Genomic DNA, 17,328 nt, shown 5'->3' with positions numbered 1-17,328 from the left:
CTTTTCTTGCTCTTTACTTCCTTGGAAAAGGATATTTATCTTGCTTTTACCTGTAGGCTCAGAACTTCTCACTCGCTGAGGTTATTTTTGACTACACACACACACACACACACACACACACACACACACTCGTGACATTCATGACATATCTATTAGAAGGTGGTTGGCTCACTCTCAAAATCTATTCTTGCTCTTCAGTTTAGCCCTCTCTCTTTTAAAATTCTGCCTTGCAGCATAGTTATTTATATACCTAGCAGAGTACCTAGCACAAAGTATACACACACATGCACACACAGCAGCTACTGAGGGTTTAAAAGCACTGTGCTAAACTCTCTACATAAGTTATTTTATGTAATTATCACCTAACCTATGACGTAGATACTCTTGTCATCCCTATTTTACCAAAGAAGAAATGGAAATATCGGGAGTTTGAAAAACTTTGTTCAAGGTTATACAACTAGTAAATGGAAAAGGTAGGCTTTGGATCAGAAGGCTTTATACTCCAAACACCACATGCTGGACTGCTGGGCTATCCCTTCTTTTGTTCACTCACTGGTGCATGAGTCAATGCTTGTCTCCAACACTCAACTGGAAGCTTCTTGCATCTTTTCTCTCTATAGCCTATATGGCACCTGCCATGGACTTGGCAACAACAAATACTGTTGACTCAACAGTACACTTGGCCAAGGGCATGGCGATTTCTGATCTACACATCTTCCTATATCAAGACCAACCAAAAGAAAGTGCATTTCACTGTACATCTAATATATTTAAAGCAAAAGCAAAGACGGCATTCACAGATTGATTGCCATCTGAGTAAAAACTTATAATGTAATATAAAAAGTTAACATGCTCTTAGGAATTATTAAGAGAAGTTGACATTTGAGAGATAATAACTAATTAGAAACTCTTGATACTAACACTTTGAAAGGAGCCTGAAGAAACTAGAAGATTTGTGTAAGAATGAGTGAGATGATTAAGGCTGTTAAGTGTGGTATTTATGAAGAAATGACTTGAGAATATTTAACATAAACATTAAAGAAGGTTATGGTTACATAATGACTTCAAATATAAGAAGATTTAAAAAGAAACTGATAGTGATTCATTTTGTATTCAATTTACACCCAAGAGAAAATGTACTTAAAGTAAAATGTTTGGTTTCACATTTATTATTCATCCAACATAATTTACTTAATGTCCACTGTGATCAACCACAAAGGCTTTAAAAGAAGATAAAAATTTGTACACATTAAGTTATATAGTTGCAACTGTCCGTTGAAGTGGCAAAATGTTTCCTGGCTCTAAAGTGTAGACGGAAGTTATTTTACAGATCCTTGCATAGCACAATTTTGCAAGAAAAGGCATAACCTTTTCAATAGACATTTTTTTAAACATCTTTATTGGAGTATAATTGCTTTACAGTGGTGTGTTAGTTTCTGCTTTATAACAAAATGAATCAGTTGTACATATACATATATCCCCATATCTCCTCCCTCTTGCATCTCCCTCCCACCCTCCCTATCCCACCCCTCTAGGTGGTCACAAAGCACTGAGCTGATCTCCCTGTGCTATGCGGCTGCTTTCCACTAGCTATCTATTTTACATTTGGTAGCGTATATAAGTCCATGCCACTCTCTCACTTTGTCCCAGCTTACCCTTCCCCCTCCCCGTGTCCTCAAGTCCATTCTCTAGTAGGTCTGCGTCTTTATTCCCGTATTGCCCCTAGGTTCTTCATGACCATTTTTTTTTTAGATTCCATATATATGTGTTAGCATATGGTATTTGTTTTTCTCTTTCTGACTTACTTCACTCTGTATGACAGACTCTAGGTACATTCACCTCACTACAAATAACTCAGTTTCTTTTCTTTTTATGGCTGAGTAATATTCCATTGTATATATGTGCCACATCTTCTTTATCCATTCATCTGTTGATGGACACTTAGGCTGATTCCATGTCCTGGCTATTGTAAATAGAGCTGCAGTGAACACTGTGGTACATGACTCGTTTTGAATTACGGTTTTCAGGGTATATGCCCAGTAGTGGCATTGCTGTGTCATATGGTAGTTCTATTTTTAGTGTTTTAAGGAACCTCCACACTGTTCTCCATAGTGGCTGTATCAATTTACATTCCCACCAACAGTGCAAGAGAGTTCCCTTTTCTCCACACCCTCTGCAGCATTTATTGTTTGTAGATTTTTTGATGATAGACATTCTGACTGGTGTGAGGTGATACCTCATTGTAGTTTTGATTTTCATTTCTCTAATGATTAGTGATGTTGAGCATTCTTTCATGTGTTTGTTCGCAATCAGTATACCTTCTTTGGAGAAATGTCTATTTAGGTCTTCTGCTCATTTTTGGATTGGGTTGTTTGGTTTTTTTGATATTGAGCTGCTTAAGCTGCTTGTAAATTTTGGAGATTAATCCTTTGTCACTTGCTTCATTTGCAAATATTTTCTCCCATTCTGAGAGTTGTCTTTTCGTCTTCTTTATGGTTTCCTTTGCTGTGCAAAAGATTTTAAGTTTCATTAGATCCCATTTGTTTAAAACAGAAAATAATTATTTTCTGTTTTAATCTTTGGCCCATGGTTATTTAGAAGTGTATTCCTAAATTTCCAAGCATTTGGAATATTTATAGACATTTTTTGTTATTGATTTCAAGCTGAGTTCCACTGTTGTCAGCAAACATTATCTGTATGATTTCAATTATTTGAAATTTGTTGAGGCTTTTGCTATGACCCAGCATAATGTCAGTTTTGATAACTGTTACATGTGTACTTGAAGAGAATGTTTTATTCTGCAACTGGGTGTAGTGTTCACTGGGTGTAGTGTTCAGTACATGTTCAATTAGGTCAGTTTTATTAATGATGTTATTTAAAATCTTCTATAACGTTACTGATTTTTTTTACTAGTTAATAACTTATATACAGAGGTATATAAAAATAGAGATATGAACCTAGGTGCCGAATTTTTTTCTTAAGTGGAAAAGTAATTAGAGGCCAATAATTTATTTAAATCTATTTGTACCTCTGCCTTAAGCATGTGTAATTGAGAACTGTAAAAGCAAAATTTGTTTACTTATGGCATTGATAGAGGGTAAAATTTACATAGCTGGGCTATTCTTGCCAGTCTTTATTTTTGTTGGTATTCTTGTTTTTGGTTTGGGGGTCACTAAATCAGGAAACCACATACCTAAAACAAGCCCTTTCCTAAAAATTACTGGAAGCAGTGATCCGTACTGCCTAACCATATTCCTGCAACACCTTATCAAAGTGCTATCACAGGAGAAATGATATTCATACTCCACTGTTCAGGGTACCAGACAAGCCAAATTACAACAAAAATATAGAATCTCCCCACTCACCAAGGACCTGCACTCTTCTACTCTATTGCTAGATTGATCTTTCTAAATTGCCAATCTTATCACACCACCTCCCACCCCATTTAAAAATTCTCCAGGGACTCCCCATTATCTCCAGGAGAAAATGAAATTTCTTTAGCTTGGCCTGCTAAGCCCACCAGGGTCTGACCCCGGCCTTGTTCTGAAGTTTTATCTCTTCACGTCCCCTGAATTCCAGCTACCATGGGATTCCTTGAATGGATCACCATCTTCCAAGTCCACCATTTCTCTATCCCATCTTTCTTGCCTGGATGATGCCTATATGGCCTCAATTCAGCTCTGATGTCACCTCTTCTAGGGAGGGCCTTGTTACTTGGAGATTCCTCTCCTGTGTGCTTTCTTAGCACCCTTGTCACACTCTGCCATCACGCTTGCTGTACTTGCACAGTAGGTCCTGATTAGCTGTCTGTCTTCCCTAATTGAGGGAAGGCACTGCATTGTCCCCCTTTGTATTCCTGGAGCCTATCACAGTATCTGCATTCAGAGTGCACTCAGCCAATGTTGAAGGGATGTTTCAAGTACCACAATGTTAATTATAGAAACAAACAGATCTCCAGAAAAATATTCAGATGGCATCATTGGGTGACATTAAAACATAAGCCTGAAATCCCATTTGGAGGAGTTGTTTCAATTTACTTTCTATGGCATTTAGGTAAGTGGCAGGGATGGGAGTGACAGAGGAAACAGGTGTGTATAAATACACAGAGACGCCTTTGCCTTACAAATACATGGATGTGATGAACTGAGATGGTGATTTTTTTTATTCAGATGAGTTTTTAGGACACATGATTCATTGGGACATGTACGGGAAGTGCTATAAAGGATCCAGGTCCCTTTGACGTTCTTTCAAACTAACAAAGCCTGTCTGAGACAACAGCCGTTGGCGGCCACACTGGCATTTTAGGAGCTGCTTATCCATTCTCAGGAGGAATAACCTTGGGCAGAATGGACAGATATAAGAAACTTTGTTTCATGACTCTTTATTCCAGTTTATTTTTGCTTGTTCTTTTCTGATTTCATTCCAGCTCAGCAAATGAATGTGCTCTCAAGGCATGGTGTTGAAGGGTTTTTGGGACCTCACTTGGGTAGGGAATAATGCCGAGTCCGTGGTAGGGCAGTTTTCTAAGTTAAGAAGTTGAGTTCAAAGGTTGCTTCCTAATAAAGTCACCCCCATTGTTCCTAGAAATTATCTTTGTGGAAAAAAAGAAGACTTTGTCTCTTCCACTCCAACAACCTTTCAAGTTCCAAAATACAGTGTGTGGGCCTTGCCTCACTTAGTTTCTCTCTTCCAACACTTTTCTACATCCCAAATAATGACATAGTTTCCAAGCAACTCAGCATCCATCCAGGACTTGCTCCAGACCTGAGGGCACTAGGAACCGAAGTGATGCAGCATTTTATCATATGCCTTGTAGCAAAGAAGCCTAGAGAAAGCAAAGAGTTTATGTGGAGAAATGAAAGATTCGTGTAAAGATGCAAGGGCTCATCCACAATGAAATTATACACTCTCTTCAGAGAAAGACGCCTTGCCAAAGTTTGAAAGTGTAAGCTATTCCTAAAATGGTGTTGTGCTTCTATACTGGAACTATTATCTGGCAGCCACAGTGACAGAAATGGATGGAGTGCTGGAAACTATGAACATTCACTCAGAAGAGAAACTCTATTATTATTTTTGTTGTAGTATATGTTTCTCTTCTCCCTCCCTCCCTTCCTTTAGGTGCCCAGACCAAAAATCCTTTTGAATAGTATTAAAAAGCTAGATGTACAGACTGCAACTTACTGTGGGACCTGTCCTTGGGGACATTGGCCTTTTAGGTAAATGAATTCACATAGAAAAACATCCAGACAATCTTTACTAGGAAAACAAAGGAAGGCATCTGAGCCTTCCTGCTTAGCTAGTCTTCTTCAAGTTTAACAAAAATACTTTGTAGTATGGGTATGAGGGATCTTGGCTATTTTTAGACAACCCTTCTTAAGATGACTTGAGATCTAGGGCAAACCTGCAGTCTGATGGCTTGAGATCCAGGGCAAACCTGTACTAGGGAAGGGTGCCTCCTTATTCCCAAAACTTTAGGACATTTTTCAGTTTTTGAGACTAGTTGGTGACTAGTGGTGAAAGGCTAATTTGAAACTCTTCTGCCCACAAAGCAGCAATTTTACCAAGAGGTAGATGGTAGGTGGCAGAGTGGGGTGAGGGTCAAGGCAGGATGTTCCAAGAAGGATAAAGGATTGGAGGAGAGGAGGGACTTAGGGGCCAGTGGAGCAGCACCCACCTGAGTGATACCCTAGAACTCAACAATATTTGAAAATAGGGACATCTGGAATTTCCTAGGGTTTGTGTGGCAGCTACATAAAGCAGAAAGCTGGCAGCTGCGTGGACAGGGACAGCTGTAGCTTATACCTCTGATAGGTGCTAGTCCAAATAGGAGCTGGGTATATAAGAAGTTGGTCACTTTTTTTAAAAAAAGTTCTTATAGTCTTTTTAATGTCATGTTTTGTTTCTTTTTCATTTCTTCTCTCTCCATATGTTCACTTTTATTACATTATGATTTCAGCTTTCACATTTGTTTCAAAGATCTGTTTTCCTGCATTTTATTGAACACAAAGCAGATGCTCCCTAAAATTTACTTGTGTTTCCTTTAGTGAATCTTGAAAAGTGAGTCCTTCCTCTGCATTTTGAAGACTATTCTCCACTTTCTTTATTGCTGAATCTTTCTGTAAATATATCTTTTTCCTGTTTAGTTGTCCTTGAATAAAGAGAGGTGAATGTTGCTGGGTGTTTTCCATAAACTCTGGGGATGTGTTGTCCTAGGCTACCTTCCTGTCTGCCAGGGTGTTAGTGGATCTCCTGCTCATCTCATTAACTAGAGAGATGGGAGTAGATGTGAATTTCTAGCATGTCTTATGCATCCCGCAAGTACTTTATTCTGTGTCATTTCATCTCTGGCTTTGTCGAAGCCACTGGGCTAGGGGTTTGCTTCTGTTTATAGCTTTCTGTTAGGTCAGACTTTTGCACTGGATACATAAATGTGGCCGTGCCTAATGTCTGTCAGGCACTGCTGGTGACTACATCTGGGGGAAGCCCCACACTGCTGATTTTCTGCTAACTATGGCATAAAGTCTGGGACTTTCCGGGAGAGATGATTTTCAGTGCTGCTGATCTGAACTGCTGAGTGGGAGTCCAAATGATGCTTTCCCCGAGAGCACTACTCCTGCTCTGGCCTAAGGTCCTGGATGACATATTGCATGAGGCTCTTCACAACTCAGTTCCCCCAATATTGTGCTTTCCCTGGAGTGGGAATTGTTAATAGTAATGGCTATAAAGTGATATTCCATATAATGTTCTTAATAATTTCAGTTGTTTTCTGAATGATTATAATGAGTTTTTAGTCCATAAAAGTGACATAGGAAGCATTTACACTAGGAATAGGAGCTTGTCTTAGGAAAAGAAGATGTATCAGCCCTTTTCATGTGTAGTTGTCCTAGTATAGTTAGCACTGTATTTCATCTACCACTCATTTTTAATCTTTTAAAACTACTTTTCCATGTTGTTAAGGTTGGCTTTGTTAAATCTTGGTCGTGAGTCTATTTATTTATTTATTTATTTATTTATTTTTAACATCTTTATTGGAGTATAATTGCTTTACAATGGTGTGTTAGTTTGTGCTTTATAACAGAGTGAATCAGTTATACATATACATATGTCCCCATATCTCTTCCCTCTTGCATCTCCCTCCCTCCCACCCTCCCTATCCCACCCCTCTAGGTGGTCACAAAGCACCGAGCTGATCTCCCTGTGCTATGCGGCTGCTTCCCACTAGCTATCTATTTTACGTTTCGTAGTGTATATATGTCCATGGCACTGTCTCACTTTGTCCCAGATTACCCTTCCCCCTCACTGTATCCTCAAGTCCATTCTCTAGTAGGTCTGCGTCTTTATTCCCGTCTTGCCCCTAGGTTCTTCTGATCTTTTTTTCTTTCTTTTTTTTTTTTAGATTCCATACAGATGTGTTAACATACAGTATTTGTTTTTCTCTTTCTGACTTACTTCACTCTGTATGACAGACTCTAGGTCCATCCACCTCACTACAAATAACTCAGTTTCATTCCTTTTTATAGCTGAGTAACATTCCATTGTATATATGTGCCACATCTTCTTTATCCATTCGTCTGTCGATGGACACTTAGTTTGCTTCCATGTCCTGGCTATTGTAAGTAGAGCTACAATGAACACTGTGGTACATGACTCTTTTTGAATTATGGTTTTCTCAGGGTATATGCCCAGTAGTGGGATTGCTGGGTCTTATGGTAGTTCTGTTTTTAGTTTTTTAAGGAAAATCCACCCAGAGGTCTCTGAGACTATCCTCAGTTCTTTTCATTCTTTTTTCTTTATTCTGCTCTGCAGTAGTTATTTCCACTATTTTATCTTCCAGGTCACTTATCCGTTCTTCTGCTTCAGTTATTCTGCTATTTATCCCTTCTAGAGAATATTTAATTTCATTTATTGTGTTGTTCATCTCTTTTTGTTTGCTCTTTAGTTCTTGTAGATCCTTGTTATACGTTTCTTTTATTTTCTCCATTCTATTTCCAAGATTTTGGATCTACTTTACTATCATTACTCTGAATTCTTTTTCAAGTAACTGGCTATTTCCTCTTCATTTGTTAGGTCTGGTGGGTTTTTGCCTTGCTCCTTCATCTGTGTATTTCTCTGTCTTCTCATTTTGCTTAACTTACTGTGTTTGGGGTCTCCTTTTCGCAGGCTGCAGGTTCGTAGTTTCTGTTGTTTTTGGTGTCTGTCCCCAGTGGCTAAGGTTGGTTCAGTGGGTTGTGTAGGCTTCCTGGTGGAGGGGACTAGTGCCTGTGTTCTGGTGGATGAGGCTGGATCTTGTCTCTCTGCTGGGCAGGTCCACGTCTGGTGGTGTGTTTTGGGGTGTCTGTGGCCTTATTATGATTTTAGGCAGCCTCTGTGCTAATGGATGGGGTTGTGTTCCTGTCTTGCTAGTTGTTTGGCACAGGGTGTCCTGCACTGTAGCTTGCTGGTCATTGAGTGGAGCTGGGTCTTGGCGTTGAGATGAGCATCTCTGGGAGATTCTCACCGTTTGATATTACGTGGAGCTAGGAGGTCTCTTGTGGACCAGTGTCCTGAACTTAGCTCTCCCACCTCAGTGGCACAGCCCTGATGCCTGGCTGGAGCACTAAGAACCTGTCCTCCACATGGCTCAGAATAAAAGGGAGAGAAGGAAGGAAGGAAGGGAGGGAGGAAGGAAGGAAGGAAGAAAGAAAGAAGATAAAATAAAATAAAGTAAAATAAAGTTATTAAAATAAAAAATAATTATTAAGAAAAAAAATTTTAATAAAAAAAAATGGACAGACAGAACCCTAGGACAAATGGTAAAAGCAAAGCTATACAGACAGAATCACACACAGAAGCATACACATACACACTCACAAAAAGAGAAAAAGGGAAAAAAATATATATATTGTTGCTCCCAAAGTCCACCTCCTCAATTTGGGATGATTCATTGTCTATTCAGGTATTCCACAGATGCAGGGCACATCAAGTTGATTGTGGAGATTTAATCCGCTGCTCCTGAGGCTGCTAGGAGAGATTTTCCTTTCTCTTCTTTGTTCGCACAGCTCCCAGGGTTCAGCTTTGGATTTGGCCCCGCTTCTGCGTGTAGGTCGCCTGAGGGCGTCTGTTCTTCGCTCAGACAGGACGGGGTTAAAGAAGCAGCTGATTCGGGGGCTCTGGCTCACTCAGGCCGGGGGGGAAGGGAGGGGCACGGAGTGCGTGTCGAGCCTGCGCAGCAGAGGCCAGCGTGACGTTGCACCAGCCTGAGGCGCGCCGTGCGCTCTCCCGGGGAACTTGTCCCTGGATCATAGGACCTTGGCAGTGGCGGGCTGCAGAAGCTCCCGGGAGGGGAGGTGGGGATAGTCACCTGTGCTCGCACACAGGCTTTTTGCCTTAGTGTCTCATGCCCGTTTCTGGTGTCTTCGCTGATAGCCGCGGCTCGCGCCCGTCTCTGGAGCTCCGAAGTTTCCCCCCTCTGCCACCCGCAGTCTCCGCCTGCAAAGGGGCTTCCTAGTGTGTGGAAACCTTTTCTCCTTCACAGCTCCCTCCCACTGGTGCGGGTCCCGTCCCTATCCTTTTTTTTTTTCTGCGGTACGCGGGCCTCTCACTGTTGTGGCCTCTCCCGTTGCGGAGCACAGGCTCCGGACGCGCAGGCTCAGCGGCCATGGCTCACGGACCCAGCCGCTCCGTGGCCTGTGGGATCCTCCCGGACCGGGGCACGAACCCGTGTCCCCTGCATCGTCAGGCGGACTCTCAACCACTGTGCCACCAGGGAAGCCCCCGTCCCTATTCTTTTGTCTCTGTTTTTTCTTTTTTCTTTTGCCCTACCCAGGTACGTGAGGAGTTTCCTGCCTTTTGGGAGGTCTGAGGTCTTGCCAGCATTCAGTACCTTACTTTTCTGTAGGAGCTGTTCCACATGTAGATGTATTTCTGATGTATTTGTGGGGAGGAAGGTGATCTCCGCATCTTACTCTTCCGCCATCTTGAAGCTTCTCCAGTCATGAGTCAATTTAATTGGAGATTCATGAATCTATCCTCCTTGAAAGATCACAGTTGGCCTTAAAGTTTTTTGTTTTTGTTTTTATTTTCTGGAAAAGCATATTAATGATGAAATTTTGAGCTTGTCCACAACTGAGAATGTATTTGTTGGCTTCACATATACATGGCAGTCCTAGTATACATAGGCAGATGTAGATATCTTGAATTATACCATATTATTTTCAAAAACTGGTGTTGTTATTAAATTGCTTTTTGATATTTGGCATGGTTGAAGTCTTATGGCCAGCTTGAATTTTTGTTACTTTGTAAGTAATATATATTTTTCTCAACAATTTTCATCTTTTTTTATTCTTGGAGATAAAAAATTACAACTGCATATGTTGGATTTCTTTTTCTGGTTTTATATGATCCCTTTTCATCTGCTTATAAAGGTTTTTCTTCAGTCTAGGAAAACTTTTTGATTAAAGCTGCTTCTGTTGGTTTATTTCTTATTTCCTTTTGTAGGAAGATAGAATCATCTGGTTCTTATTTCTGTTAGTCTTGTAGTTTCCGTCATCATTTTTTATGTTTTGTCTTCTCCTCTCAGGTTTTGAGAGCTGAGATGGGTCCTGTTAGGGATTCATGTCAATTCTTGGTAGAATCTTTAAGCCCCAAATCAAGGGAGAACATTTTTAGGAAGTTTAAACTTACCCTCATTTTTCCTTGCCAGTGGAGAGTCAAAACAGGCTGGGGGTAGTTGGGCTTCTGGAAGTGAGAGTCAGAATTGGAGGCAGACTTAGCCAGGAATGTGTTTTGCTAAAGAGCTTCCATTTCTTATTTGGAACAACTCTCAGGGCTTGCCTCTGCAGTCTCCCCATTGTTTGGCAGGCTGGCTGTCCACCGTGTGTGAGGGACTGATAAACCCTTCCATGCCAACTCCCTGTCTCGCACTGCCCTTGAAACCAGAACACTTCCTAGTGCTGCTAATGGGATCCACAGGCTAACCCTCACCTCCAAGACTGCAGAGGCCTCTGCTGATTTCCTTTGCATATTTCCCTTTTGCATGTTGGAGATTCACAAGTCAGGTAGCCACTACCCTCAGTCTAATTTCCTCTGTAGTTTACATCCCTGAAATTCCTGGGAATTTATTTTGTATGGCTGACCCTCTTGCCTACTTTTTAAGGGTGATCCTGAGTTTTTCCTCTTTCTTTATTGTTGATCATTTTCATGTAGATCTGGAGGGGAGTGGTTTATACCTTGCAGAGAACTTGACCTGTGCTCTCTTATAAATGCAAATCAGAGGATATTTTGAAGTCAGGAAAGTGGGAGCAGCCTTGGGAAATGGAGACTTGATAATAATCTTAAGTATCCTGATAGCGTGTTTCTCATCTGGTTACCTCTGATGACCAAGGTCACTGAATAACAACAATGACAATAATGATAACAAATGCCTTTTAAAAAAACAACGGGGAAATGGGGGAAGTTGTTCAGAGTACAAACTTACAGTTGTAAGATAAATGAATTCTGGGGATCTAATGTACAACCTGGTGGTTATAGTTAGCAAGTACTGGTTTTAAGTATTGTATACGAAAGTTGCTAGAATAGTAAATCCTAAATGTTCTCACCAGAAAAAGAAATTAAATTTGTGAGGTTTTGGCTGTATTAACTAGCCTTACTGTGCTAGTCATTTTGCAACATATATGTGTATCAAATCATCATGTTGTATAAAGACACAATGTTATATATCAATTATATTCAGTAAAGCTGAAAAAAATTACCAATCGTTGGTCACATGGTTGTTGTGACTACATCAATATCAATTTGATTGAATCTTTATATCAACCTAGGAAGTTTGGTGGTTGCTCCTTCATTTTATAGCTGACATTCAGCTATTGCCTGGGATTGCATAGCTAATACTCTGTGATGTACAATTCAAACCCAAGGTTGTCCTCAAAGTTTCTGTTCTTTGCTGGCTGTCAAAGAGCCTGAAGACTTGTCCAATCTCCATATCTCTGTGGTATTTACAGTGTTCCCAGTTGCTGTTCTTTGATAATCTGTTGGCATTTTATTGCTCTCATATGTACTGAGTCCTTCTCTGTGGGGATAGTGTTCATATACATAAGAGGAGAGCATGTTTTATTGTTTCTCTTTTACTGTCTGGAGCTCTTGACTAGCAGTGGGAAAGGTCTTGTCCTCAGTACCTTGGTTTGTCATCCATCCTCCTTAAAAAAAACAAAAAACAAACAAACAAACAAAAAAACTAGGGTATTTATCTGCTCCTAGAGGAATTCTTCCTGTCCAGTAAAACAGTTTGCCTTCATGTATTCCTTATGGAGCCCTCCGTGGTTATTTTGGTGGTCTAAGTCTCCTCACCTGTCTTGGAACATGTGTGGGCCATGGGACTGCTATTCTCTGTGGTCACAGCTGAACAAAGTACCTGCAACATAGCAGGATCTCAAGCAGTGTTTGGTGATGTTGTTGCTGGTCATGCTTTACTACATACAGTTAGGACCAAAGAAATACGAAAAGAAGAGAAGCAAAATCACTGATAATTTAGGAAACTCTTAGCAAGATAAAAGGTAGTTAGAAAGTGTTGGGGGCTGTCAGTGCCTGGTAGAAGAGAATATTTTTGTTCTTGATTTAGAGTGGAAAAAATGTGTGCACTTATTTTATAACTTGCTTCTTTGAGAAATACTGGTCAGTTCCATCATTAGATTTGTATTTTCCTTTCAGATATATTGGGATAAATAAAAACATTTAATGGCTATGAACTGTGTCCCTCTAATTGTAGGATTATCTTTGGCTTCCTCTAATTGTTTTTCCTCTATTCTAATTGAATCATGTCTTTTCCCTCCAGGTTACGGTCTTTGGTCAAACAATTAGAGAGAGGGGAGGCTTCAGTGGTAGATCTTAAGAAGAATTTGGACTATGCAGCCACAGTGCTTGAATCCGTATACATTGATGAAACCAGGTAAGCTAAAATGACAAGAAGTTGATGTGGTAATATAAATTTTCTGTTATATGGCTTTTCTGAAATGTCCCCCATGGCATGTAGGAGGTAGCATTCAAATGATTGGTCTTGGAGCTTTAGTTTTCACAAACAAGTGGGGTAGATTTGGACATCACATATCCTCTGTACATGCTCATTTATAAAAAGGAGCAAATAGAACTTACCTCTCACATGCCCATTATGACAGTGAAGTAAGAAAATGTAAGAGGAAAAAAAGTGATTTTCAACCCTCAGAATGGGAGAAAATATTTGCAAATGAAGCAACTGACAAAGGATTAATCTCCAAAATTTATAAACAGCTCATGCAGCTCAATAGCAAAAAAACAGACAACCCAATCCAAAAATGGGCAGAAGACTTAAATAGGCATTTCTCCAAAGAAGATATACAGACTGCCAACAAACACATGAAAGAATGCTCAACATCATTAATCATTAGAGAAATGCAAATCAAAACTACAATGAGATATCATCTCACACCAGTCAGAATGGCCATCATCAAGGAATCTAGAAACAATAAATGCTGGAGAGGGTGTGGAGAAAAGGGAACACTCTTGCACTGCTGGTGGGAATGTGAATTGGTACAGCCACTATGGAGAACGGTATGGAGGTTCCTTAAAAAACTACAAATAGAACTACCATATGACCCAGCAATCCCACTACTGGGCATATACCCTGAGAAAACCATAATTCCAAAAGAGACATGTACCAAAATGTTCATTGCAGCTCTATTCACAATAGCCCGGAGCTGGAAACAACCTAAGTGTCCATCATCGGATGAATGGATAAAGAAGATGTGGCACATATATACAATGGAATATTACTCAGCCATAAAAAGAAACGAAACTGAGCTATTTGTAATGAGGTGGATAGACCTAGAGTCTGTCATACAGAGTGAAGTTAGTCAGAAAGAGAAAGACAAATACCGTATGCTAACACATATATACGGAATTTAAAAAAAAAATGTCATGAAGAACCTAGGGGCAAAACGAGAATAAAGACACAGACCTACTTGAGAATGGACTTGAGGATATGGGGAGGGGGAAGGGTAAGCTGTGACAAAGCGAAAGAGAGGCATGGACATATATACACTACCAAACGTAAGGTAGATAGATAGTGGGAAGCAGCCGCAGAGCACAGGGAGATCAGCTCGGTGCTTTGTGACCGCCTGGAGGGGTGGGATGGGAAGGGTGGGAGGGAGGGAGATGCATGAGGGAAGGGATGTGGGAACAGATGTATATGTATGACTGATTCACTTTGTTATAAAGCAGAAACTAATTAAAAAAAAAAAAAAAAGAAAAAAAAAAAAAAAAAAAAAAAGTGATTTTAAAAAATCTTACCAGGGCATCCCAGGTGGCGCAGTGGTTGAGAGTCCGCCTGCCGATGCAGGGGACACGGGTTCGTGCCCTGGTCCGGGAAGATCCCACATGCCGTGGAGCGGCTGGGCCCGTGAGCCATGGCCGCTGAGCCTGCGCGTCTGGAGCCTGTGCTCTGCAACGGGAGAGGCCACAACAGTGAGAGGCCCGCGTACCGCAAAAAAAAAAAAAAAATCTTACCAGATTTTTAATCAAATGTAAAGTTCGACTGGAATTATTGAATATTATTCATCTCAGCCTAAAAATTATGTTCATGTTTTAATTCATGTTATCTATCTGTAAATGGAAGCTTCTGAAGGGATGGAGAAGCATTTGTTCTCTTAAACACCCAGTATTCCTCCCTTAATCCTTAGGTATGTTATTGATTTACTTAGCAGACCCTCTCCACTTGAATTATCCATAAATACTAAAGCACTTCCAGTTACTATTGTAAAATGAATTTGAAAGTAACAAAATTGCTTTTCTTTAGAAAAGTGTGGAAATGGTAAACATGAAGGGCTTTTCTTCTTTTTTCTACTTCAGACAAGCTTCTCTGTTAGTATTTGTGTTGTATTACTTTTCTATGCCAAATTCCAATCCAAAAGGATTTCCCAGTAATCTAAGAATCGTGTGGCTTGGTTTTCGGTGATATGCTTGGTTCCTAATTTAAGGAAATTTGATACTGTAGTTTTTTCCCAAATGTTACATTTTTCTCCCCTACCTCCCAATTGATGGGTCTAAAGGGAAAAAAAACAAAACAAAACTTTCCATTGACACCTGTTTTTACTGCTTATTTTTAGTGGGGCTTAGTATAAGTATAAAATACAGCATTCAAAGTTTTATTGTAATTTATTACTACTTATGTTCTGTTCTAGCCTGACCTGTGAACACATTTGAAAAATCTGCTGAGCACACCTGACAGATGACTTAAATCACTGTGTTCAAATAAAGGACTGCATTGTTTTGGAAATTTTGCTTAAATTTAGACATTTAAGTTTCGGTAATGTCCTAACAAACTAGAGAGAATAGCAGTTGATATTATTTGGGTTCATTACTTCAGAGGACTGATTTGATGTGATTTGGGTAATACTTTGCAGTCTTTCTTTTTCTTTTTTAAAATTTATTTTTATTGAGATGTAATTGACATGTAACATTGTATAAGTTTAGGGTGTACAATGTGTTGACTTGATATATTTATATATTACAATATGATTACTACCATAGCATTAACTAACACCTCCTAATTATTATTTTTTGTGGTGGCAACTATTAAGATCTAGGCTCTTAGTAAGTGTGAAGTTTATAATACAGTATTGTTGTCTATAGTTTTTAAGTGCCATTATTTTTAAAACAAAATAATGCCACATGGCCATCTATGAAATAAACCTCCCGGTGAATGCATTTTTAAATGGAAGGTTTAGATTCCATTCAAATTCCACAAACCATCTAGGAATAAAGATACTGGGTGCTCCTGAGTGCAATGTGTCTTGGACCTACAAAGCATGAGATAAAGTATATTTGGCTTTCTCTGATTCCTTTGTTCCTTTGTCCAGCCTGAAAAACAAATGGTGGGCTTTCACAAGCCTTGTCAAAAAGGTGCTGGATTTTTTTGTGGCCAATTTATTTTGGTTTCTTTGCACCTGTGTATGCAGGTGGGGTGGAGAGAAGGAACAGCTGCTTTGAACAGAGAGCTCTAAGTTCAGATTTAAGCTGTGTCCTGGTTCTGTTTCTTGGGTTCAGGAGACTCCTGGATACGGAAGATGAGCTCAGTGACATTCAGTCAGATGCGGTGCCCTCTGAGGTCCGAGACTGGCTGGCCTCCACCTTTACACGGCAGATGGGGATGATACTCAGAAGGAGTGAGGAGAAGCCGCGGTTTAAGAGCATCGTCCACGCAGTGCAAGCTGGGATATTTGTGGAGAGGTAAAGATGGCTGTCATTCAGTGACAAGGCTGTCATTTAGTGACCAAAGCAGCAAAAGGGACACCAGTTTCTAATAACCAAAGGCTTTGCTTTGATGTAGTTTTGGTATCTTTATAAATGCTGAAAATTCTGGGTGGAAACAGATAGTCTTGAATGAGAGATGGCAAAAACATATCTCTGCAGCATCGTTAGGACAAGCTTTTGCCTTTGCTTTGAATTCTTTTTGTTAATGTTAACTAGAGAAGATTTAGTTTGAGTTGAGTCTCTAATTTTTAAAGAAGGACGTCTCATCCATTATCATTTGACACATATGGATGATGTCTACATTTGGAACAGGTTAGAGATGCTTTGTTGAGGGTATTGAGCCAGGGAGGAGTTCATTCAAGGTGTTTGAGTTCCCCACTTTCCAATTTTGTAAGTCACTTTGCTCTCTGAAATTAAATTGCCCCCTTTTCCCAGAAATGGATTCCAGAAATCGATTTATTCTTCCTACAGCCCTTATCACACAATTACACGTTTTAGAAATGCCATGGTCAGCTCGAAGTTCCCTCTAGTTTTTGACAGTTCTAAAGAACAAACTCTTCTAAATAGGTTACCCATAGGAGTTCTTTTTCAGGTTAAAGTACTACATTACATACTGTCCATGCTATACTATAATTCACTTCCAGCAGAAGAGGAGACCCATTTTAATAATTTAATTTCCAATTTGGGGCACATAGACTTAATTTTTTTTATTTCCAATGCTGTACGTGTTTGAGATTGCTTTAATTTCATTTCATAGGCCACTTGAATGACTATGAAAAAGGTTATAAAAGAAATTTTAGGTTCCATGGGTCCATCAGATGACATGACTTCTTGTTAATTGTCAATACTGGTATAAGTCTGTGGCCTGCTAATTCTTCTTTGTAAGACATAATATTGCATTTTTCCCTTCTGACTTTGCCAGAATGTATAGACGAACATCAAACATGGTTGGACTGAGCTACCCACCAGCTGTTATTGAAGCATTAAAGGTAATACCAATAAAAAGGTCTTACAATGTTCAAGGTACCTTATAAAAAGTACAGTTAAATTTCTTGTTAGAAAATGAGA

The 17,328-nt window shown here is 39.8% G+C and overlaps 1 protein-coding gene across 5 annotated transcripts in view; it reads left to right on the top strand.

Moving 5' to 3' along the window:
- The window catches only part of PDE1C (phosphodiesterase 1C), a gene marked incomplete at both ends in the record, with an annotated part of 531,390 nt that overhangs the window by 408,104 nt on the left and 105,958 nt on the right, over positions 1–17,328 (top strand). For all 5 annotated transcript variants that reach the window (XM_081244322.1, XM_081244325.1, XM_081244324.1 and 2 more), the window contains 3 exons: positions 12,809–12,922; positions 16,054–16,236; positions 17,183–17,249. In XM_081244322.1, coding sequence (XP_081100448.1) covers positions 12,809–12,922; positions 16,054–16,236; positions 17,183–17,249 — 364 coding nt within the window. The remainder of the gene's footprint in view (positions 1–12,808; positions 12,923–16,053; positions 16,237–17,182; positions 17,250–17,328) is intronic.

Source organism: Mesoplodon bidens (genome assembly GCF_964165515.1).
Source record: "Mesoplodon bidens genome assembly, chromosome: 9".
Lineage (NCBI taxonomy): Eukaryota > Metazoa > Chordata > Mammalia > Artiodactyla > Ziphiidae > Mesoplodon > Mesoplodon bidens.
The sequence above is the reverse complement of the archived record's forward strand: the minus strand, read 5'-3'. Positions and strand labels throughout refer to the sequence as shown.